The 19,179-nt window shown below is 36.4% G+C and overlaps 1 protein-coding gene across 1 annotated transcript; it reads left to right on the top strand.

Moving 5' to 3' along the window:
• The first annotated feature begins 322 nt into the window (after nt 1-322).
• On the top strand, nt 323-15,335 carry LOC145987217 (sodium/bile acid cotransporter 7-like). The gene is made up of 7 exons (XM_083121736.1): nt 323-516; nt 5,490-5,709; nt 6,586-6,736; nt 7,492-7,741; nt 10,604-10,729; nt 14,047-14,190; nt 14,731-15,335. The coding sequence occupies exons 1-7, from the start codon at nt 423-425 to the stop codon at nt 14,745-14,747; spliced, it is 1,002 nt and encodes a 333-aa protein (XP_082977862.1). The 5' UTR covers nt 323-422; the 3' UTR covers nt 14,748-15,335.
• Nucleotides 15,336-19,179: the final 3,844 nt, after the last annotated feature.

The raw sequence follows: 19,179 nt of genomic DNA, 5'->3' as shown, positions 1-19,179 counted from the left end.
TCCAAGCGCAGCGAGGTTTAAATGTAGCTTCCAATTTTAGAACCCTTGAAGACAAGACGGTGGGTGCCAAGTTTGAATATAGATTAGATAATACGCTAACTTGGTTTTGGTTTCAAGTGTGTTTAAATGTCCATGAAAAGTAATAAACGATCCAAAGACACACTTTATTCCTTCCGCGATAAAGAGAGTCAACAAATATAATAAACATTTCAATTCACTTAATTTTAAACACAAATCGTATCGTGAAATTTATGGAAATACAGTTTGACTTATATATCTGCCACTACAGTGATGTACAAATTGTTAAACTCGACATATTTTGAAGTGTTTGTAAACATGTAAGGCACACTGCATACTTTTAAAAAATATATTGATAGATTTTTGTCGGAATATGACCACATTTCACTGGGTAAACAGAGAAAATGAAGAACGGTTTAAAAAGAAACTGGTTCCTATTAGGTGTGTTGGTACTGATTGCTGTCGCGGATTTGAAACCGAAATTGGGAGCTAAAGGAGGTAAGATATGTAATAATGTATATCATTCTTCTGATAATAGATTCCTTCGTGCCCTTAAGAAACAATGAAGACCGGTAAATGTCTGTTATATCGGAGACACATTAAAATCTGATATTTTGTGTTTCGGATGGTTCGTACTTACCCATTGTGGGTAACACTTTACTATACCGGAGACGGATTTCTTCAAATTTACAGGAGAAAGTACTTACGCAAATCATTTTCTGTAGCGTTGTTGATGTTCGGGAATGTAGTTTTGATCCATTTTAATGCGAATGCATGTGGTTTTCTACTAAAATCTATTTCCGACGCGCTATTGCTGCTGCCGCTATTTGCTTTCTGCACGAGAGCACAATACGCTCTCGTATTGTCCGTATGTGCTAAATTGAACGAAAGGAGTGCTAATGGAACCTAACCTAACCTAGTAGGCATACCTCGTCCCCGTGATGGTTCGTGGGGCTTTCGTGAATTTTTGGGCTAACGTCAATGGTTTTTGGGGCTACCCGTGGATGGTTTGTGGGAAATACGGAACAACAGTAAGTACTCGTTAATGTAAGAAATAAGACATTATTTTCGTTAGAAATTCATTATTTCACCTAAAGAAATGTTCCCCAATGCAGAATAGTACGTTAGCAATGTAAAAAATTGCGAAATAAATCATTGATAGGTGTCTCCGGTATAGTAAAGTAGTACCCAATTGTGTATTGCGGAACATATACCGCGTTTGTTAGAACCTGTCCCGTTTCCCGCGTTAGCGATCGCTCGACAGTTTCGGTGCCAATGAGAAACGAGGAAAAAATCGTCTGCTGGGCAGCGAGGAGCGAATGGAAGCCAGAAGAGAGGCGCTTAAGTAGACGCTGTTGAGACGTTGCATATTTTAATTGGCTGCCTGGCTTTGACTTTCCCCAGCACAGAGAAAAGCCAGCGACCAGCTAGCACGGGAATCGGGATAGGTAACAAACTCGGTATAGTTGAAGGTGCCATTATGCTTTTTACACGAAAATAACTTCAATTTTTCACATTACGAGTAATTCTTTTGGCTCCTTTCTTCCGTTGCGGAACATACTGAGGAAATTTTTCGATGATGAAGCACATATTTAGGGGTGAAATCAGTGCTAATAGAACCTACTCTAACCTCGTAGGCCCCCGTGAATGGTTGGTAAGGCTATCATGAATGGTTCGTGGGGCTACGCGTGCATGGTTTTTGGAGCTAACGTGAATGGTTTGTGGGGCTACCCGTGAATGGTTAGTGGGGATATCGTGAACAGAAAGTGTAAAAAGAAAAAGATACTTACCTGAAGAGATGCTGGCTGTCTGCAAGCACGGTTTTTAACGATGCACTAAATTATTACTGGGGATAAACGTATTTTACACTATCTACAAGTTTTTGGAACCTGTTCTTTTTCATGCACCATACACACGCACAACCCACCGAATACACAAAGAAGCAATCACCACGCAGAACGCAAATGAGCAAAGCACAAGCATTCACAACGCTGACACAAGGACGAGCCTGCAGTGTTGTTAACTCCCATCGGTTACCACCAAAAGGCAGTAAGGACGTAAAGTAGAGTCTAGCCGAAAATACCTCCACGAACTTTCAAAATGCTACAGAAACTCATTTCCATAAGTAGTTTCTTCTGTAAAAATGAAGAAATGTGTCTCCGATATAACAGACATTTACCATTTTAACATAGACAAGCAAAGTAACCACATTAACTGAGCATTGCAAGTGTTAGATAGGCCTACATTCTTACTTGGGCACTGGGGGAAAATCTTGAGACACTATTGGCACCGTGAAACGAAAAAGTTATTTTCCGCCTACTTGTTCTTACACTGGAGCAAAAATTTCAGCTGCTTTTAAGGTATAATAACCAGGTCGTGCTCGGGAAGTTATTTAATGCGAGTTGTAACATGAAGGTTAGTTTTCTTCTTAATACCTTCTATGTATTTCTTCCATGGAACATGTCTAGTAAACGTACCATTTCAAGCTTTTTTCAAAAACTGTTAAGAAGGGACCCAATGTTCACGAAGAAATTTTACAGTTCGTTGTTGGGGATAGCGCGGCAGAAGGGATTTTAAAGATGATGCAGTTGCTGTGCTCTTCGCGTTTTGTCTTGTAACAGACGGTAGGTATAATGTACTATGTATTTTGTACCTCCATTGGTTACTTCGAAAAGGTTCAAAAATTGTGTTTTTAAGGACAGGATGATTTTATTTTGTATTTCACTAAATAGTTCAATAAGACTGCAACGTGTATCTGAATGTTTACACTGTATGGCCACTTTCTTGGAGTAAAAGACTTAATACATATCATCATGGATTTCCAGGGGGAAGGGCAGCATCCCTGGAAAATGAATGTCAATCTAAAGTTATATATTTCACACATATATTTTAATTTCAGTCAGTAATTTGTGTTAATCAGTGGCGGCGATTAGGGATGCAGTTGCCTTCTGCTTTTTGCTATTTTACCCCCCGCATTATGCTAAACCTTATCTACCAAGGGAAAGTAAACTGTCCTTGCCCCCTCCCCCAGTTTTGGCAGCTTGCTCCTCCAGTTTTGAAAGGTTGCATGCATGTTTCATGTTTTCAGAATTGCACCCCCTAAATTTCTTTCCACACCCCCTCAGCACCCCTAGATGAATAATCCTGGCACCGCCGCTGCCCAGCATATTTACCACACTCCTAAAATAAACAGCCAATAAAATAAGTATATATTATTGAAAGCAAGGAAAAACTAATATGCTTTAATGCGATAATTAAAAACAAAGTCAAATGAATGAATTAAGAATATAAAATGGTAATTTGATGATGATGATGAAAGGATGAAATGGGTGTTTATCTTATGGATGTTGATTGAAGATTACATCAGTACAACATTGCCTGTTATCTAAAATTTCTGATAAATATATTTGTGTGGGGGGGATAAAAGAATGGAGGGCCAAAAGGGCTAAATAAAAAGCAAAGGAGGAGAAAGGAAACATTCACCAGACAGTAGAAATATTAAAATTTTCGCAAACACAAGCTGCATCCTCAGTGGAAGGAGAAAAGACAGAACTGGAAGTTAGACCTGTAGAGTTGCCAGGTCTTGATCGAAGAAATAGAAGTATGGAAAAACAGAAAAAAAAATGTTCTGTCACCGGACTTGTCGAAAACTGTGAGTGGTGGGATTGGTTGGGGTGGGGAAGTTACTGAGTGGCCTTGCAAAAATTATGCAACAGAGAGAAGCAACATATTAGCGAACATTTATACAGTGTTAAAGAATAATACCAACATAAATTATAAACTTGCATATATGTGTGCATACACACAGAGAGATTGAGAGTGTATTTGACAAATTTCCAGGAGGGATCCGGTAACTTCTCTTGAAGCATCAGGATATTATAAATTTTATATTTTGTGTCTCCCAAGTACCAAAAATTAGCAGGGTGGGGATTCTCCCTTATCATCCCTCAAATACCACCCTTTGTATGTATATGTTCAAATAAATTAATGGAATCAGAACACGTATATATGAATGAATACTGGCTTATATGGTAGTTGTTACATTTGTCAATTCATTTAACCCTGTGTGTGTTCCAGAGTAAGGTGGTTGGTGTAAGGTAAGGTTGGCACTCACATATGAATTTTATTGTTTTTGTAATTTTTTCGAATATCTTTTTACATTAATCATTTTGAAAATAGTTTATAATTAGGTATTTCCTAATATATATCGCTTATAAGTTGATTTTTTCTTATTTATTATGTAATAACAAAATTATATTCTTGTATTTCAATATTACTGATTACCTATTATGAGAGGCAAGTTTTCAAGAAAAACATAACAATGTTTTAATTTTATTTGAAATTTAGTTTTGATATTAATTAATTTGCAAGACATTAATAATAAATTCAACAATGCATTGTTGGCAGAAGAGATACATATTATACTTCATAGTTTGATTCCGCCCAATACATTGAGGGAAAAGAACAAGTAAAAATAGGGTCATCATCATAAGGAGATTGATTCGTGTCGCTTTCATTATCACGTATCCATGACTTGTCAGCTAACATTATCTTCTTGGGCCTGAGAATCACACATTCTACCCAGGTCTTCTCTTTTCTCATCATTTGATTCAGCAAGTCATGTTCGGAACTTCTGTTCTTCATTCGTGATGAATATCAAATTTCGAAGTTCATTTAACAAGAAATAGTAGCTGTAATAAGTAAATGGAGTCAAATAAAATAAGTATTGAGGAATCAACCCAGCAAGAATTTAGGGTGCAAAAAATAAAATTTGTTTTCAGAAAATAGTTATACGGTTGGTATATGTGTCAGCATGATGCTCACAAAACATGGACTGTCATCAAAATGACGAGTATGCGCAGACTGAGAGTAATGCCATAACATGTAACCAGTATCATCTGGCCATAGACATTGCAAATTACAGGAACACAAGACCAGAAACTGATATAATTATCTGGGCCTGGAAATCTTACAATTATATTCCAAGGTGAACGCCATGCTCACACGTACACCAACAGAGGATTAACAGCTTAAAGAGTGGGGAATCAGAGAAATTGGGAAAATATTTAAAATGTTATCAAACCATTTAATCCTTTCCCACTGCATGTAAAAGATGAAGGTAAAAATGTGTTGTCTCTATGAAATAGTTGCCACTACTACATACATGTATGTAATGCATGTGCATAGTACTGCAGCCTTTTAATCTTCAAATGGATACCTATTTTTATACTTTCAACATTGCGGTCTGCAACATGTAAGTTCTACTTTTTCAAAATCTATCCCTGAAGAAGCCAAATGAACTTTGTGAAATACATCTTTATGATGTACTAAGGAGAGTTATTATATTTGTGTTTCTGTTAACATTGATAACCTCTGTCCCCAATTAGTCCATGCCAACAATCTTTTACTGCAACCACAGTGTCTTTGAATCATTGAATGCTCTTTCATTGTCTTGATTTTTTAATTTCTAGGACCATTAAAGCCAGAAGTCACTGCAAAATATATTGCTGTTTTTGTGATCTTTTTTATCAGTGGAGTTTCCTTGAAAACTGAAGAGCTTGTGGGCACAGTGTATCAAGTAAAACTGCATTTATTCATACAAGGATTTACTTTGTGCTTTATACCATTGTTCATGCAAATAGTGACTGGAGTTCTCAACTTATTTGAAGTGAACCAATGGATTTTAAAAGGGTAAGTGTATAATATAAGATAATGATCCACTGTGTAATATAAAGGTAGAGAGTGAGTGAAATGAAAGTGAGACAAACTGATAACGCTGAAAGTGTACATTTATTAAAAGGAAAGCATCAGCACTATTGAGACAGACATTTGTACCACACTGATTAGAGCTTGGTGATTCCACACTCATATCTGTGTCCAGTGCAAATTTGTGACTCTTCAGCTGTTTCTTCAACTCATGAGGAATGTGAAAGTCACAAGGTGAAAGTTCTGGGTTGTAGGGAGGGTATGCAACAAGATAGTACCCCACAAGAAGTCATGGCACTTGTTGTTACATTGTATTTTGCATTGTAGCACAATAGAGTCAGCATTGACATCCTCCCCATGAAACTGGCCTGCTACTGAAGCATTTGATGTAGTACAGGTTCATGTTGAAACTACTGCAACTTGCTTCCTAGTTATGCATCTAATTGACAGATAGGAGTGCCTTAGAGATGTGTGGTGAGGGCCACTGTAGCAAAGCTTGATTTACTTCTGTCTTGGCCTCCTTTTTAAAAATATTTCCTTAATAGGGCTGTGCCAATGGCACGGTGTTGGTATCAGCTGAAATTTAATTGGTTCAGGAAATACTTACACACTAATATTAATCAATATTTTGAATAACTTTTAATTGTTTAATTGTTGTGGGGTATCAGTTCAAACCTCTATAAAATTTCACTTAAAAAAAAAGTGATGGGTAGTCACCACAAACTGAACTGTAAAACACAAAGTAACAAAATATCGAATTATCTTCAAAATTGAAAGTTGTCCACAATTCATGTACATTTTCCTTTAGATAGTAGGACATTGGTTCCAGTTCAGCCTGAAAAACAGATTGCTTTGTTTCAGATTTGTAACAGTGAGTTGCATGCCTCCCCCAGTATCATCTGCTGTGATCCTCACAAAAGCTGCCGGGGGCAATGAGGCTGCTGCTGTCTTCAATTCAGCCTTAGGAAGTATTCTTGGCATTATTGTCACTCCATTAACATTACTCTATTTTGTAAGTATTCTTTTTTGTTGTTTAAATGTAAAGGGGAAGTTATGATGTAGTATTGTTAAATATAACTCATAATGTTATTTGACCATCATAATTTACAAATATTACTACATTTTTTTAAGTATTATTTGATTCATTCCCATATTTTATTGACAGAAACACATGTATATGTGCAGGGTGCAGGTAAAATAAATTTCTAGCCACTAATATGACAATATAATTCTAGCATGTTGAGTGTTCAAAATATCATCATTAAAAGATTCCAGATTATTCATATAAACATCCTAAATCCTGATTGTTACAATTAGCATAAAGAGTCAGAAAAGATGTGTAAGATAAAAGATCACCAGATTGTGTTTTATGCATTGATATCAAGGTGCATGCCATTCAAAATGTCAATCACATCCAAGGGTGAGAGAATCTTCGATTGTCATTTAGTCTTTATGTTTTCTATGTTTTGCGGAAGAAAACTAAACTCTTTGTAAATTTTAGTATAAAATTTTAATTCAAGTTAATAATAATTGAAATTATCTTTTTCATCTAGAAATTTGGAAAATTCACCTTGAAAACCTGGAATTATACTTGAATTGTATCTGGGTCATGCAGTGGCCATCTTGGAATTATTTACACAACACAAAATGCTGATACCATTTCCATACAGTACTCTTTTTTAAAACCCTGGAGGGACTTTATGGACATGCTGTATATCATTTTGATGTTTGTAAGATGTTAATAATTTATTCTCTTTCTCCTCCTAGCTTGGAGCATCAACCACAGCTCCACTAATGGACACAGTGTTGCAGCTGAGCATGACTGTGGTGTTTCCCCTATTCCTCGGACAGTTCTTTCGCAAAATGGCAAGGAACAGAGCAATTATGAGGAGAATGCCTTTTAGTGTTATTGGACAATCAATGTTGCTTTTTATTATTTATACAACATTTTGTGATACTTTTATTAGTGAAGATAATTTTATTAATGCTAAGGATGTGCTGATCACCGTTTTTCTAGGTAAGTGCTATTCTGTCTCTAATGCTATTCTTACATATACATAGGTGCCGACGATGTGGGGCAGAGCCCCCCTAATAATTTTGCTTAAGAGCATCAAATATATTATTTTGCTTCTCTTGTAAAGTTTACTCTGAATTGTGCCACATGAACTTAACTTTAAATACACATTTGAAATGTTCTAGACTATCAATTTTGGGGACTATGACCGGAGACAGCAAAACACATGACTTATTACTATATACTAAGTATGTAATTATGAGTATTGTTAAAATTTTTACTAAAAAGAGTTTCAAAAGACTATGTGCATGAACTAGGGTAGTAGATGGGACGTTTGGGCTACAAATGGCTCTAACATGACATTCAGAACGAGATCATTGATATATTAGGGAGATCTGTTTTGCGCTCCGTGGTAGCAGATATTAAAAGTCGGGGATATTTTGCTATTATGGTTGAGGAAACTTGTGACATATCCATCCGTGGACAATTAATATTCTGCATTCCAACTGCGAATAAAAATTGGATATTTTTGAGGAATTCATGGGCTTTTATGAGATTCCGAACACTGAGGCCAAAACTTTAAAAAGGGAGAGAATGAGTCATTCATTAATTTATTACAGTGATCAGAGGGCCCCCCCCCCAATAATTTTGACAAGTCGGCGCCCCTGTAGGTATATGATCTTGATATGTTGTGCTGTATTCAGCTCATATCTGCATTATTACCTGTGAGAGTCTCCTCTGTGCAGCAGGGTGCTGCTAGCTATATTTTATTCATTGAAGAAAGAGAAGAGGAATGCTACACAAACACCAGTGCAAGGGTTCATTCCTTCTACACTTTCCTCCTATTCGCATGGAGGAAAGAAACAACATTGGAAAATCAGGGTGGCGACCACATTGAGTGTCTCCATGTCACCTATCATTTATTTGATGTTTCAACAAAAGACCCACTCCAAGTGGGTCTTGATTGCATCAGCTTTTGATATGCCATTATGATGATGGCTATCATGTTACAAATGTTAATGAGGATACAGTGATGCAATAAAAGCCTCTGCTTAGCATTAATTGTTGAAGATATTGCTAGATTAGTTCAATGATAGTTCAATTAAACAGTAATAAAACAAATATTAAACAGTAAAGACTAGTGTAGTTCTCATTTCTAAGAATTTTTTATTTGAGTCGGTAATTTGTTCAGTTGTGCATGTCACAAGAATATAACACAAGACATTCTCATATACTGCAATTAAATTAAGATAATTCATATATCATGCCACTGAGAATGCAAAAAGCTGTGTTTGTGTTACTAACACTAGTTCTTGGTTCCACAAAAATATGCCTTGCCATTATGTGTGTTACATGGAGCATTAACTTAACATTACGATTTCTTTCAAATGTGCATTTTTGTAATCTATGAGAAGTATTATCCAGTAAAGACTGCATAAATGATATTATTTAAATTTTAAAATTATAATCAATAAATATCCTGCAGTTTGATGCAAAATTTTGTATTTTCTTATATTTTTAATGAGAACCTCTACCCATGTTCCCTGGTTTTGTAACGAGTGTTTCAAATTGCTTTTTGAAAGCAAGATCCTATTACATTCATGGAGCATTTTCTATTTTATATCAGATTAGTATAATAACAACTATCAACATCTATAAATTTTATATTATTACTGCATCAGTGTCAACAAAATTTTCATTTCTGTCCATTCCTAATATATATCACTATCTGCTAATGTCACTGTTGTCGGTATCACTAAGTATTGGTTTGAATTTTACTGATTTATACTTCTTGTTCGGCCATCACACACTGCCCTAAATACCAACACATTTGCAGAGGTCATAGAAACTATGGAAAATGCATACTTTTATTTAATTGTGTTCCAGAAGCATGTTGCAAAAGTGAATTTTTTGGTTAAATGCCAGCTATTTATTCTGTCATAAATTAACACAAATAGCCCCCAACACATCGTTTCTCAACCTGTGGGGCACGACCCACTGCTGGGTACCGAGGATGTGTTTGGTGGGTAGCGAAGTCGGGTCAAAAATGTATTTACTGTGTCTTATAAACCTATTACATTTAAATTACTAAGATTTAAATAATTTACATCCAACCCGTGTTGTACGTAGTCTAAACTCTACATTTCTGTTATTCACCGGAAGGCAATGGGTGCTAAAAATAGGCCTAGTGGTTTCAAACTGTTTTCTCCCTTGTGGTTAAAATCGTAAACTTTTAAAAGCTCCTTCATTAAATTCAATACTTTTTTCCTGTGCTGTGCATCAAAATTGGCAGTGAATGTAAGCAGCTTCTGCTTCTGAGACTTGGCGCGCACTCACATTTACGATTTAAGTTAACCACCATTGAACCCCACAAACCCCAGCTTATGCAGAAAAGGCAGCCCCAACCGTTACATTAGTTTGGTGAAGAAGAAAAGAGTTTTCAATTTCAGCATGTGTGTTTAGTTAGATGTTAGACTAGAGTAAATTAGTTTTTATAAAATGCATATTTTTTTCCCTAGAAGGAAGTATGTTTGTATTTCTCTTTAAACAAGCGTTAAAGAGGGCTTTTTGAAGTACTCCATGTTAGCAAAAATATGATTATGAACTGGGTGCACACCCCCTACAAGAGCTTCTGCTGGCACCCATGCCTATGAGTCCCATGAAGTGTAATATCCTTCAAGGTGGGTCCCGGAATGAAAAAGTTTGAAAACCACTGCCCTAACACCATGTGATGAGTAGAACATGTTCGTCTTACCTACTGCCCACACCTATTTCAATGCAATTTAATTTTAATTTTAAAATGTTTAAAAAATTTAAATATTTCATACAAAGTTTTCTCATTAACTTCCTTTTCTTTCATTTCAGTTGTTGCATTGCAGATTTTATTGTTATGGATGACATTCTCATTTGCAGTAAAGAAGCAAAACTGGTTCACGCGTAGTGATACAGTAGCTATTATATTTTGCTCAACACACAAGTCATTAACTTTAGGTACGTTCCTTTCTTCTTATTTCTATAACAGTCATTGTGCAAGTAAATTTTGTATCAGTACCATTTTTCTTGCATGAAGTTACAAAGCTATCCTGTTCTATTTTGTCTGTTAATGTTAGTTGTCACCATCTTTCCACTCCCTTGCTGTGTCAATGTACGTAGAAGGGTTCATACCACCTCAACTGTACCTGCTGAACAATTCTTTGTGATAACAAAGACTCAAACCAAATGATCTATAGGAATAGGTCAGGACATGAAATCTTCTAGTGAAACAAGTCTATTGCAAGAATTGACAATTTTCTCTAAATCGTAAGGGATAGCATTCTTTTGGTACCAGCATTTTGGTACATACATAAAATTTCCTGACAATCTTACAAATCCATAAAGTTAGTTTTACGAGGGAGCTGATAAGTTCTCGGCCCGACCCACAAGGACTTTAGCTACAGGCACAAAAGTTTCAGGCAATTCAATGAATTCTCCCCGAAGGTCAACACACTTGACACTTCATTGCTCCAACATCTCTAACCCCTCCAAAAAAAATGATTGCTCCTGGTCTGAAAAAAAAAAAACAAAAAAAAACCACATCTATAACCTCGTTATCACTTCTAAATTTTTGTCCTTTCAGAACTTTTTTCAGTCTAGGGAAGAGATAATAATCAGAGGGTGCAAGGTCTGGTGAGTAAGCTGGGTGGCCAATGCACTGAAACCCTAGGTCCTTTAGAAAATCCATTGTTTTTCCAGCCTTGTGAACGGGAGTATTATCCTGCAGAACCAACACACCTTTTCTCAACTTTCCCTGGCACTTTTCTTGAATAACGTCCTTTAACTTAGCCAGAAGACTGCAGTAATTCTCTGATGCTATGGTTTGTCCCTTTGGAAGGTAGTCTGATAACAAAACACCATCCTTATCCCAGAATATTGAGGCAAGCAACTTGCCTGCAGACCTCTGTGCTTTGAATTTCTTTGGCCTTGGAGATCGTGAATGCTATCACCTGCATGACTGCTGTTTGGTCTCAGGATCAGAGTAGTGGAACCAACTTTCATCCTGGGTAACAAGCCGTTCAAAAAATCGTCCTTAGAGTTTACAAAATACCACAAAATCACCTGAGAAGATATGTCACACGTTTGCGTTTCTCATTGACGTTCAAACGTTTGGGCACCCATTTCACAGAAAGCTTGTGCATATCCAACTGATCATGGATTATTGCCCAGACACGTTCTTTGGATATGTGCAAGGTCTCAGCTATCGCTTGAAGTGAAATTCGTGTGTTGCTCAAAATCAGGTCATGAACCTGATCCACTTTTTCCAGAGTTGACGTTGACACTGACACTGGCCTCCCACACCTTTCACCATCTTCTGTGGAAAAATCACCATGCTTAAAGTTTGAGCACCATTTCTTCACAGTGGAGTATGAAGGGCAATGTGCACCCAATGTGTCTAGCATGCAACCAGGGATTTCCTTCGGGGACTTCTGTTGCAGGAAGAAGAACTTCATGACACCTCGCTACTCCTCCTTGGTAAATTCCACATTTGGCTGCACCATGGTTCAATCAATGGCCTGTAAAGAAAAAACTGTTAGTGATACGATCATCCCAGCTGGCACTTAAACTTCCAAAAGATCAAAGTTTCAAATGCAATGAATGATTTCAGGATGACATATGCGGAAGGGGGTCAGGCCGAGAACTTATCAGCTCCCCTCGTAAGTCTGTTGACTAAGCTATCGTGACAGAGGCTTGGTGTGTAATTTAGTGCACGACTATGGCACATAATTAGGGTGACCATATGTCCCATTTTGACTGGGACAGTCCCATTTCAGAGGGATATCCCGGTTATCCCATCCATATTAAAAAAACACATTGTCCCATTTTATAAAAAGTAGAAATTATCTTGAAAACCGAGTCTAACTTTGAGACACATTTCATCCTAAAAATATGCATTGTTTTGTATGTGTTCAGTTATTTGTAGAGCAGTCAATAAGCATGCAGTTCCTTTACGGGATTGCAAAAAGAATTTAAAGTTCTGTATCTTGACACAAACTCAAAAATAAAATCTAGAGTTGTGTGTTAAGGTTTTGACACAAACTCAAAACTAAAATCTATAGTTGTGTGTTAAGGTTTTTGGGTCGAATTATAATAAAAGATTGATGAAGAATTAATCTGAACCAAGATGATTTATTCTTCTGCTAAATACTTGTGGCATTACTCAACTTCAGCATTGGACTAACATCAAAGTGTGATCAGGAAGAACTAGAAATGCTATGCAAATTATACAAAGATTATAATAATTAATACCTTTTGACAATGGGAGATCATATTTAATTTGTTGTCTGTGATTTATCATTTATGCGATCCATCTTTTAATAAATAATAATAATAATTTTATAATTAGGCCTAACTGATATTTAAGAATAGGAAGGAGGGGGGGGGGGTAAACTGGTCTCCTTGGTATGTCCCGTTTTTGGGTCAAAATATGGTCATTCTACACATAATTCTTTCCATTATTTCAATAAATGTGTATATAAAATAGCTTGTATAGATTGCACAGTTATTCTTAAAATTAATAATTTTAACATGAACATGAAGTGCATACCTGTGTTGCCTCAATTTAGGTTTCATTGATCTATTAATTTGATGATGCCTGAAACCAATTCTAATTTTCAATGTGCATGGTGGGAGAGGCCATTCAAAGTAACAGAATAATGAATATATAAATATCATTTGTATGTGTTTCATGTTTATAAATACTTAACATTTCTCAAAACATGAAAGTTGATATAAATTATTAATAATGGAAGCAGAGTTGTCAAGTTTTTCATGTAAATAGATATTCTTCTAATGTTTGAGAATGTTACTGATGATGTAGATATAGGGTGGCCCAAATAAAACTATACCCAAAACAAAGGTGGTACTAAGGCAGTATTTTATCATCACAATGTTTTTGTAGTTATTGTCAGAGACTTCTTGAGTGACACGTTTGGTTTATTCTTTAAAATTTCTCAAGTGTTTCAAAATCTGAGCTGCAGTTGTGATATTGCACACCAATAGCTTCAAGCTACATTCCAAAACATTCGGAGAGAAACGGACATGTGCTGCCTCTATGTGGAGAAGGCCACTTCCAACATTGGAGCAATGGAGTGTGTGGCACCCTTGGGACTCCATTTGCCCATGTTTTAACACGTAAGTTACAGATGTACTTGATCATACTAACACGCTTCACTTTGTTGGGTATAGTTTTGTTTCGGCCACCCGGTATTTTAAACAGCAGAGGATAAACATTGTGTGTATTTTAATCTGATCAATGAAAATTTATATTTTAGGAATTCCAATGCTGCGAATTCTCTTTGGTGGATACGCACATTTATCATATATATCGCTTCCTCTCCTGGTATACCATCCTGTACAAATCCTTTTAGGTGGACTCTTGGTAAACCACCTTCAGCATTGGATGAAAAGACAACCAGGTTAGTTGCTTTATGTAGAGCTTCAGCAGTAATTGAAGCTTTAGTGAAACCCCAATATTACATTTTCCTGCATTTCAAGTTTTTCATTTTGCTCCCCTGAAAAATGTAAAATTGAGGATCCACTGTAATTTCTTGTAAGTATTTGATTAACATTAGTTTCAGGAGTGGCAAATTTTCCAGGGACACAAGATATACACTCTCAACTAAATTGTCTACAGATCACAAAAGAGACCCAATAACATCGCTCCTCTCATGATCCACTGAAAAATCAGTGGTATTTAAAATTTGTAAACCTTCAGATTTATTGAAATACAAGTCTGGCGTAGCCTCATTATCACTGAAAGGTGATAACTTGAGTTGCCAATACATTTAGCGTTATATATGTAAGAACAGGTGGGAGTAATTAAATAGGGTGATAACACTTCTGCAGTCTCTGGTTTCAACAAATCATCCAATATTATGATTAATAATTATTTCACTTGCTAATAGCAGTGAGCACAAAAAGAGTGAAAATACAATGTTTTTTTTCTTTTCTTGCAGGCATTCTTTTCTTATAGTGAAGCTACAGTGGATAAAAAATTGACTTGATAGCTGTGTGCATCACTTAAGAGAAGAATTTCTATTATGGCAGAAATATTTCCATGAAATGAAAATTTCGCTTTCTATAGTGTGTTTAGTTTTGTGATCACAAAGAGGAGAAAGAATGAAAGCTTGAAGACATCCAGTCACAGAACGATCTCTAATGGGCACACTGTAACCTTATTCACTCACCTGTAATTTGCAAATCATTGAAAAGTTCAACTGTTCTTGGATTGTGCTATAGATTTATGTTGAAGAAAGGTAATCTCTACTTCCATCAATATTACTTGAAATTTCTTTTTAGATTCTTCTTTAAATGCTTATTTAACATTCCCCTTTAAACAATGATCATAAATACATACTTTTTTTTGGTTGTGATGTCTATGTAATTGTTATGTATATAAACAATTATTGTTTTCTTGCACCGAAGATTACAGTGCTGCATTACAATGGAATTTTAAGTTCCTGAATTTTACATTTTCCTGCTTTATACATTCCATCTTGATGGTCCCCTGAAAAATGTAAGATCGAGGTTCCACTGTATGTAATTTAAAATATATTTTACACATGCAACATACATGTGTTGTGATTTCTTTATTCGATGGAAATTTCTTATTTTCTTAGAAGAAAAAAGGAAATTTGCTTTTCTACAACCAAAATTTACTTATCAAAAAATGCACATTTCACCATGATTTTGCCTGAACTTTCAGTAGCTTAGTTGGTAGAGTAACGGTATAGTATAACAGACACTAAAGTTCAGCATTTTTCACAAACTTTGAACAAAAATAAATCTTCCCTGTGTTTGAAAACACAATGTAATGATATATTAATGTATGAAATGGCAAAAATTATGCCTTCATGAAAAAACCCCAGCAAGCTTGGAAAGTTTCACTACTAAAAGCACCTAATTTTCTTATTTCTGCCACTGTCTAATTGCAAAGATGAAAATGAGATTGAACCCTCAGTGGCAAGATCACTCAATGCACTTGGCAGCTAAAAACATTTTTTTTTTCACATCAACAACATGCAAATCAATATTACCAGGTGTAGAAGTATGAAACCGGAATTGACCGATAGATGGTGCTAGCCGGCAGTGGAGGGCGAGGAAGATCGCCACTCCCGAGGACGTTATATCGGAACACAGTAACCCGAGTGCCAGACAGAGGAAGGTGTTGCACACCCGGAACATGTCGAGTTTTGTGCCTACGAACTACGATTTGTGGACAGCATTGGTGTTCTGTTATCATTTGAAGAAAACTGCCGCAGAATCGCATCGAATGCTCGTTGAAGCTTACGGCGAACATGCTCTCGGGAAAACAGTGTTTCGAGTGGTTCAAGAAATTAAAAAGTGGCGATTTTGACTTGCGAAACGAGGAACGTGGGAAACCTCCGAAAAAGTTCGAAGACAACGAATTGCAAGCCCCCATTTTTAATTATACTCACTTTCCCATACTATATAGAACACAATTTTGAGAAAAAAAATTGTGTTCTATATAGTATGGGAAAGTGAGTATAATTAAAAATGGGGGAAATTTTCGTGAGATAATTTCTAATTATAATTTAATTTAATATAATACATATTATATAACAACAATTGGATGAAGATGATACCCAAACGCAGCAGGAGCTCGCTACCAACAGCAAATGATCAATTTACATCGAGCATTATGTGACAAAAGGCTGGAATATGAATCAAGGCAACACAAGGTCATCCTGCTCCATGACAACGCCTCACCACACACAGCAAAACGGGTCCGGGAAACAATCGAGGCGTTCAAATGGGAGATACTAGGGTATGCGGCGTATTCTCCCGACTTGGCTCCTTCAGATTATCATCTATTTGCCTCACTGGGACACGCTCTTGCAGAACAGCGCTTCAATTCCGAATTGAAGATGTACGAACATGGCTCGCGGACTGGTTCGCTTCAAAAGAAGAACGTTTTTTTTGGCGTGGCATTCATAACCTGCCGGAAAGATGGGAGAAATGTGTAACTAGCAATGGAGCTTACTTTGAATAAAATATTGTTTCTCAGTTGCAAACACCAGCCGTTTACTTCTTGCAAACAAATTCCGGTTTCATACTTCTACACCTGGTACATTCAAGTCCCTAAAAAGAAAAACAATGTAACAAGATTTTTTTGTTGTTGTTGTTGGTTCTGCTTGAACATGGAAAATTATGACCTTCAAAAGTGGAACAAATTCACATCAGATTAAAGATAGCTGTGCTTGTTCATGACAACAGCAAAATGCATGTTGCTTTCAAATGCAGTAAACTCCATGAGGACAGGTTGGCCCATAAGTGCAAAAACAGCCGTCTAAAAGAAATATGCTGACCTCTGTGGAGGAGAGACAGCACACTATGACACTAGGGGGAATCCCACCCTAGGTATTCTCTGTAGACACCCCTTCATCAATTTTATCATATCATCACTCATCTTCATAATTAGCCAAAAGTAGCAAAAAGCGAATTAAATAAATGAAGCAAACTATTGAGAAAAAAAATGATGCTAAAGGTGGCCACCATGTTGGTAAAAAAAAATTCCAACAATTTGCGATTTCATCCATACGAGGGGAAGGGGTTGATAAGTTCTCGGCCCGACCCAGAAGGACTTTAGCTACAGTCATGAAAGTTTCAGGCTATTCAACGTATTCTCACACTTGGCACTTCGTTGCTCCAACTTCTAAAAAAAAAAAAACAAAAAAAAAACAACCTCCTGGTCTGCAGATGCTATAACCTTGTTATCACTTCTAAATCTCTGTCCTTTCAGAACTTTTTAGTCTAGGGAAGAGATAATAATCAGAGGGTACAAGGTCTGGTGAGTAAGGTGGGTGGTCAATGCACTGAAATCAGAAAATCCATTGTTCTTCCAGCCTTGTGAACGGGAACATTGTCCTGCAGAAACAACACACCTCTTCTCAACTTTCCCCAGCGCTTTTCTATAATAGTATCTTGTAACTTAGCCAGAAGACTGCAGTAATACTCTGATGTTATGGTTTGTCTCTTTGGAAGGTAGTTTGATAACTAGAGCCCGGAAGTTTGGCAAAATGCCTCTTTTTATCTACTGCATATATTGATAAAATTTTTCCGGATATACGTTTCTTATGTTGTTTCGAATGTTTTGGAAGCCTTTTCATTTTGCCTATTTGGGACCCCCACTACCTATTTTTAATTATAATGCTTTTTTTTCCTTTTTCAATGAAATTTGACAATTTTTTTTAAAAAAAAATGTGTATATAAATTATTTTTCTCCCAAAAAACGTTGTTGGCATTTATTTTTCTTCCGTTTATTATGTGAATAATTTTCACCTTATTTAAGTAATATTCAACTCGCGCATGTTTCAACATTGCTGAAGGAGAGAAGTGTGAGAAAAAAGTATTTCATGCGGATTTAGGATATTGCCTTTTGGTTAACATTTCCTTGTGCATGATTGACTGCTGAAGTGGACAGGTTGATTTCGAACACAAAGAAGATATTTCTGAAATCTCCCTCTCGAACCCGAAAATTTCAGGAAGTTGCGATTGAGCTTAGTTTACCTCAGCAACCAGTCTTGACGAGATGGGGAACCTGGATATCAGCAGCTATATATTATGCTAACAACCTGCAAAAAATCAGTGAGGTGATCGATGCTCTTCCAGAAAATGAAGCGGCTTCAATTCGTGAAGTGAAAAAACTCCTGTGCTATTCAAGTTTATTTTTGCACATTATGGTGCATTGCCAGAGACAATTACAATTATAGCATCCATGAAAATCTTCGAGGAATCTATGGAGCAGATGATGGAAGTGCCAAGAGAAAAGGGGTCAGCTGTTGCAGAAAAGTGCAGACGGGTAGTAATTGCAAATGAGGACTTGAAACAATTGAAAACAATTTGTGATATTCTAAAAGGTGAAAATGCTGTTACTGAAATCAGTCCAGCTACATTAGCTTGTTTTGTGTATGATCCAATAACTTCTGTCGAAGTAGAAAGATCATTTTCAATTATGAAAAACATTCTCTCTGATAGACGACTATCAATGAATGTTGAGAAATTAAAAAAACACCTTGTAGTTATGTGCAATCAATACGGAGAAAATTGAAATGCTCTTCCCAATGTAGATTTTAACATTTTGCCAGAAATTATAGATAAACGTAAGTGACTTCCAAATGTGCCTTCTTTCTGTTTATTTTGCCTTTTATTTTATTTTTAGTGCCTATTTTACACATTATAAATGCCTTTTTGCCTGCCTATTTTAATGAAAATAAATGCCTGAACTTCCGGGCTCTACTGATAACAAAACACCATCCTTATCCCAGAATATTGAGGCAAGCACCTTGCCTGTGGACCTCTGTGCTTTGAATTTCTTTGGCCTTGGAGATCCTGAATGCCGCCACTTGCATGACTACTGTTTGGTCTCAGGATCAAAGTAGTGG

This window comes from Lepisma saccharinum, chromosome 4 (assembly GCF_977018435.1).
Source record: "Lepisma saccharinum chromosome 4, izLepSacc3.1, whole genome shotgun sequence".
NCBI classification, from domain to species: Eukaryota; Metazoa; Arthropoda; class Insecta; order Zygentoma; family Lepismatidae; genus Lepisma; species Lepisma saccharinum.
The sequence above is the reverse complement of the archived record's forward strand: the minus strand, read 5'-3'. Positions and strand labels throughout refer to the sequence as shown.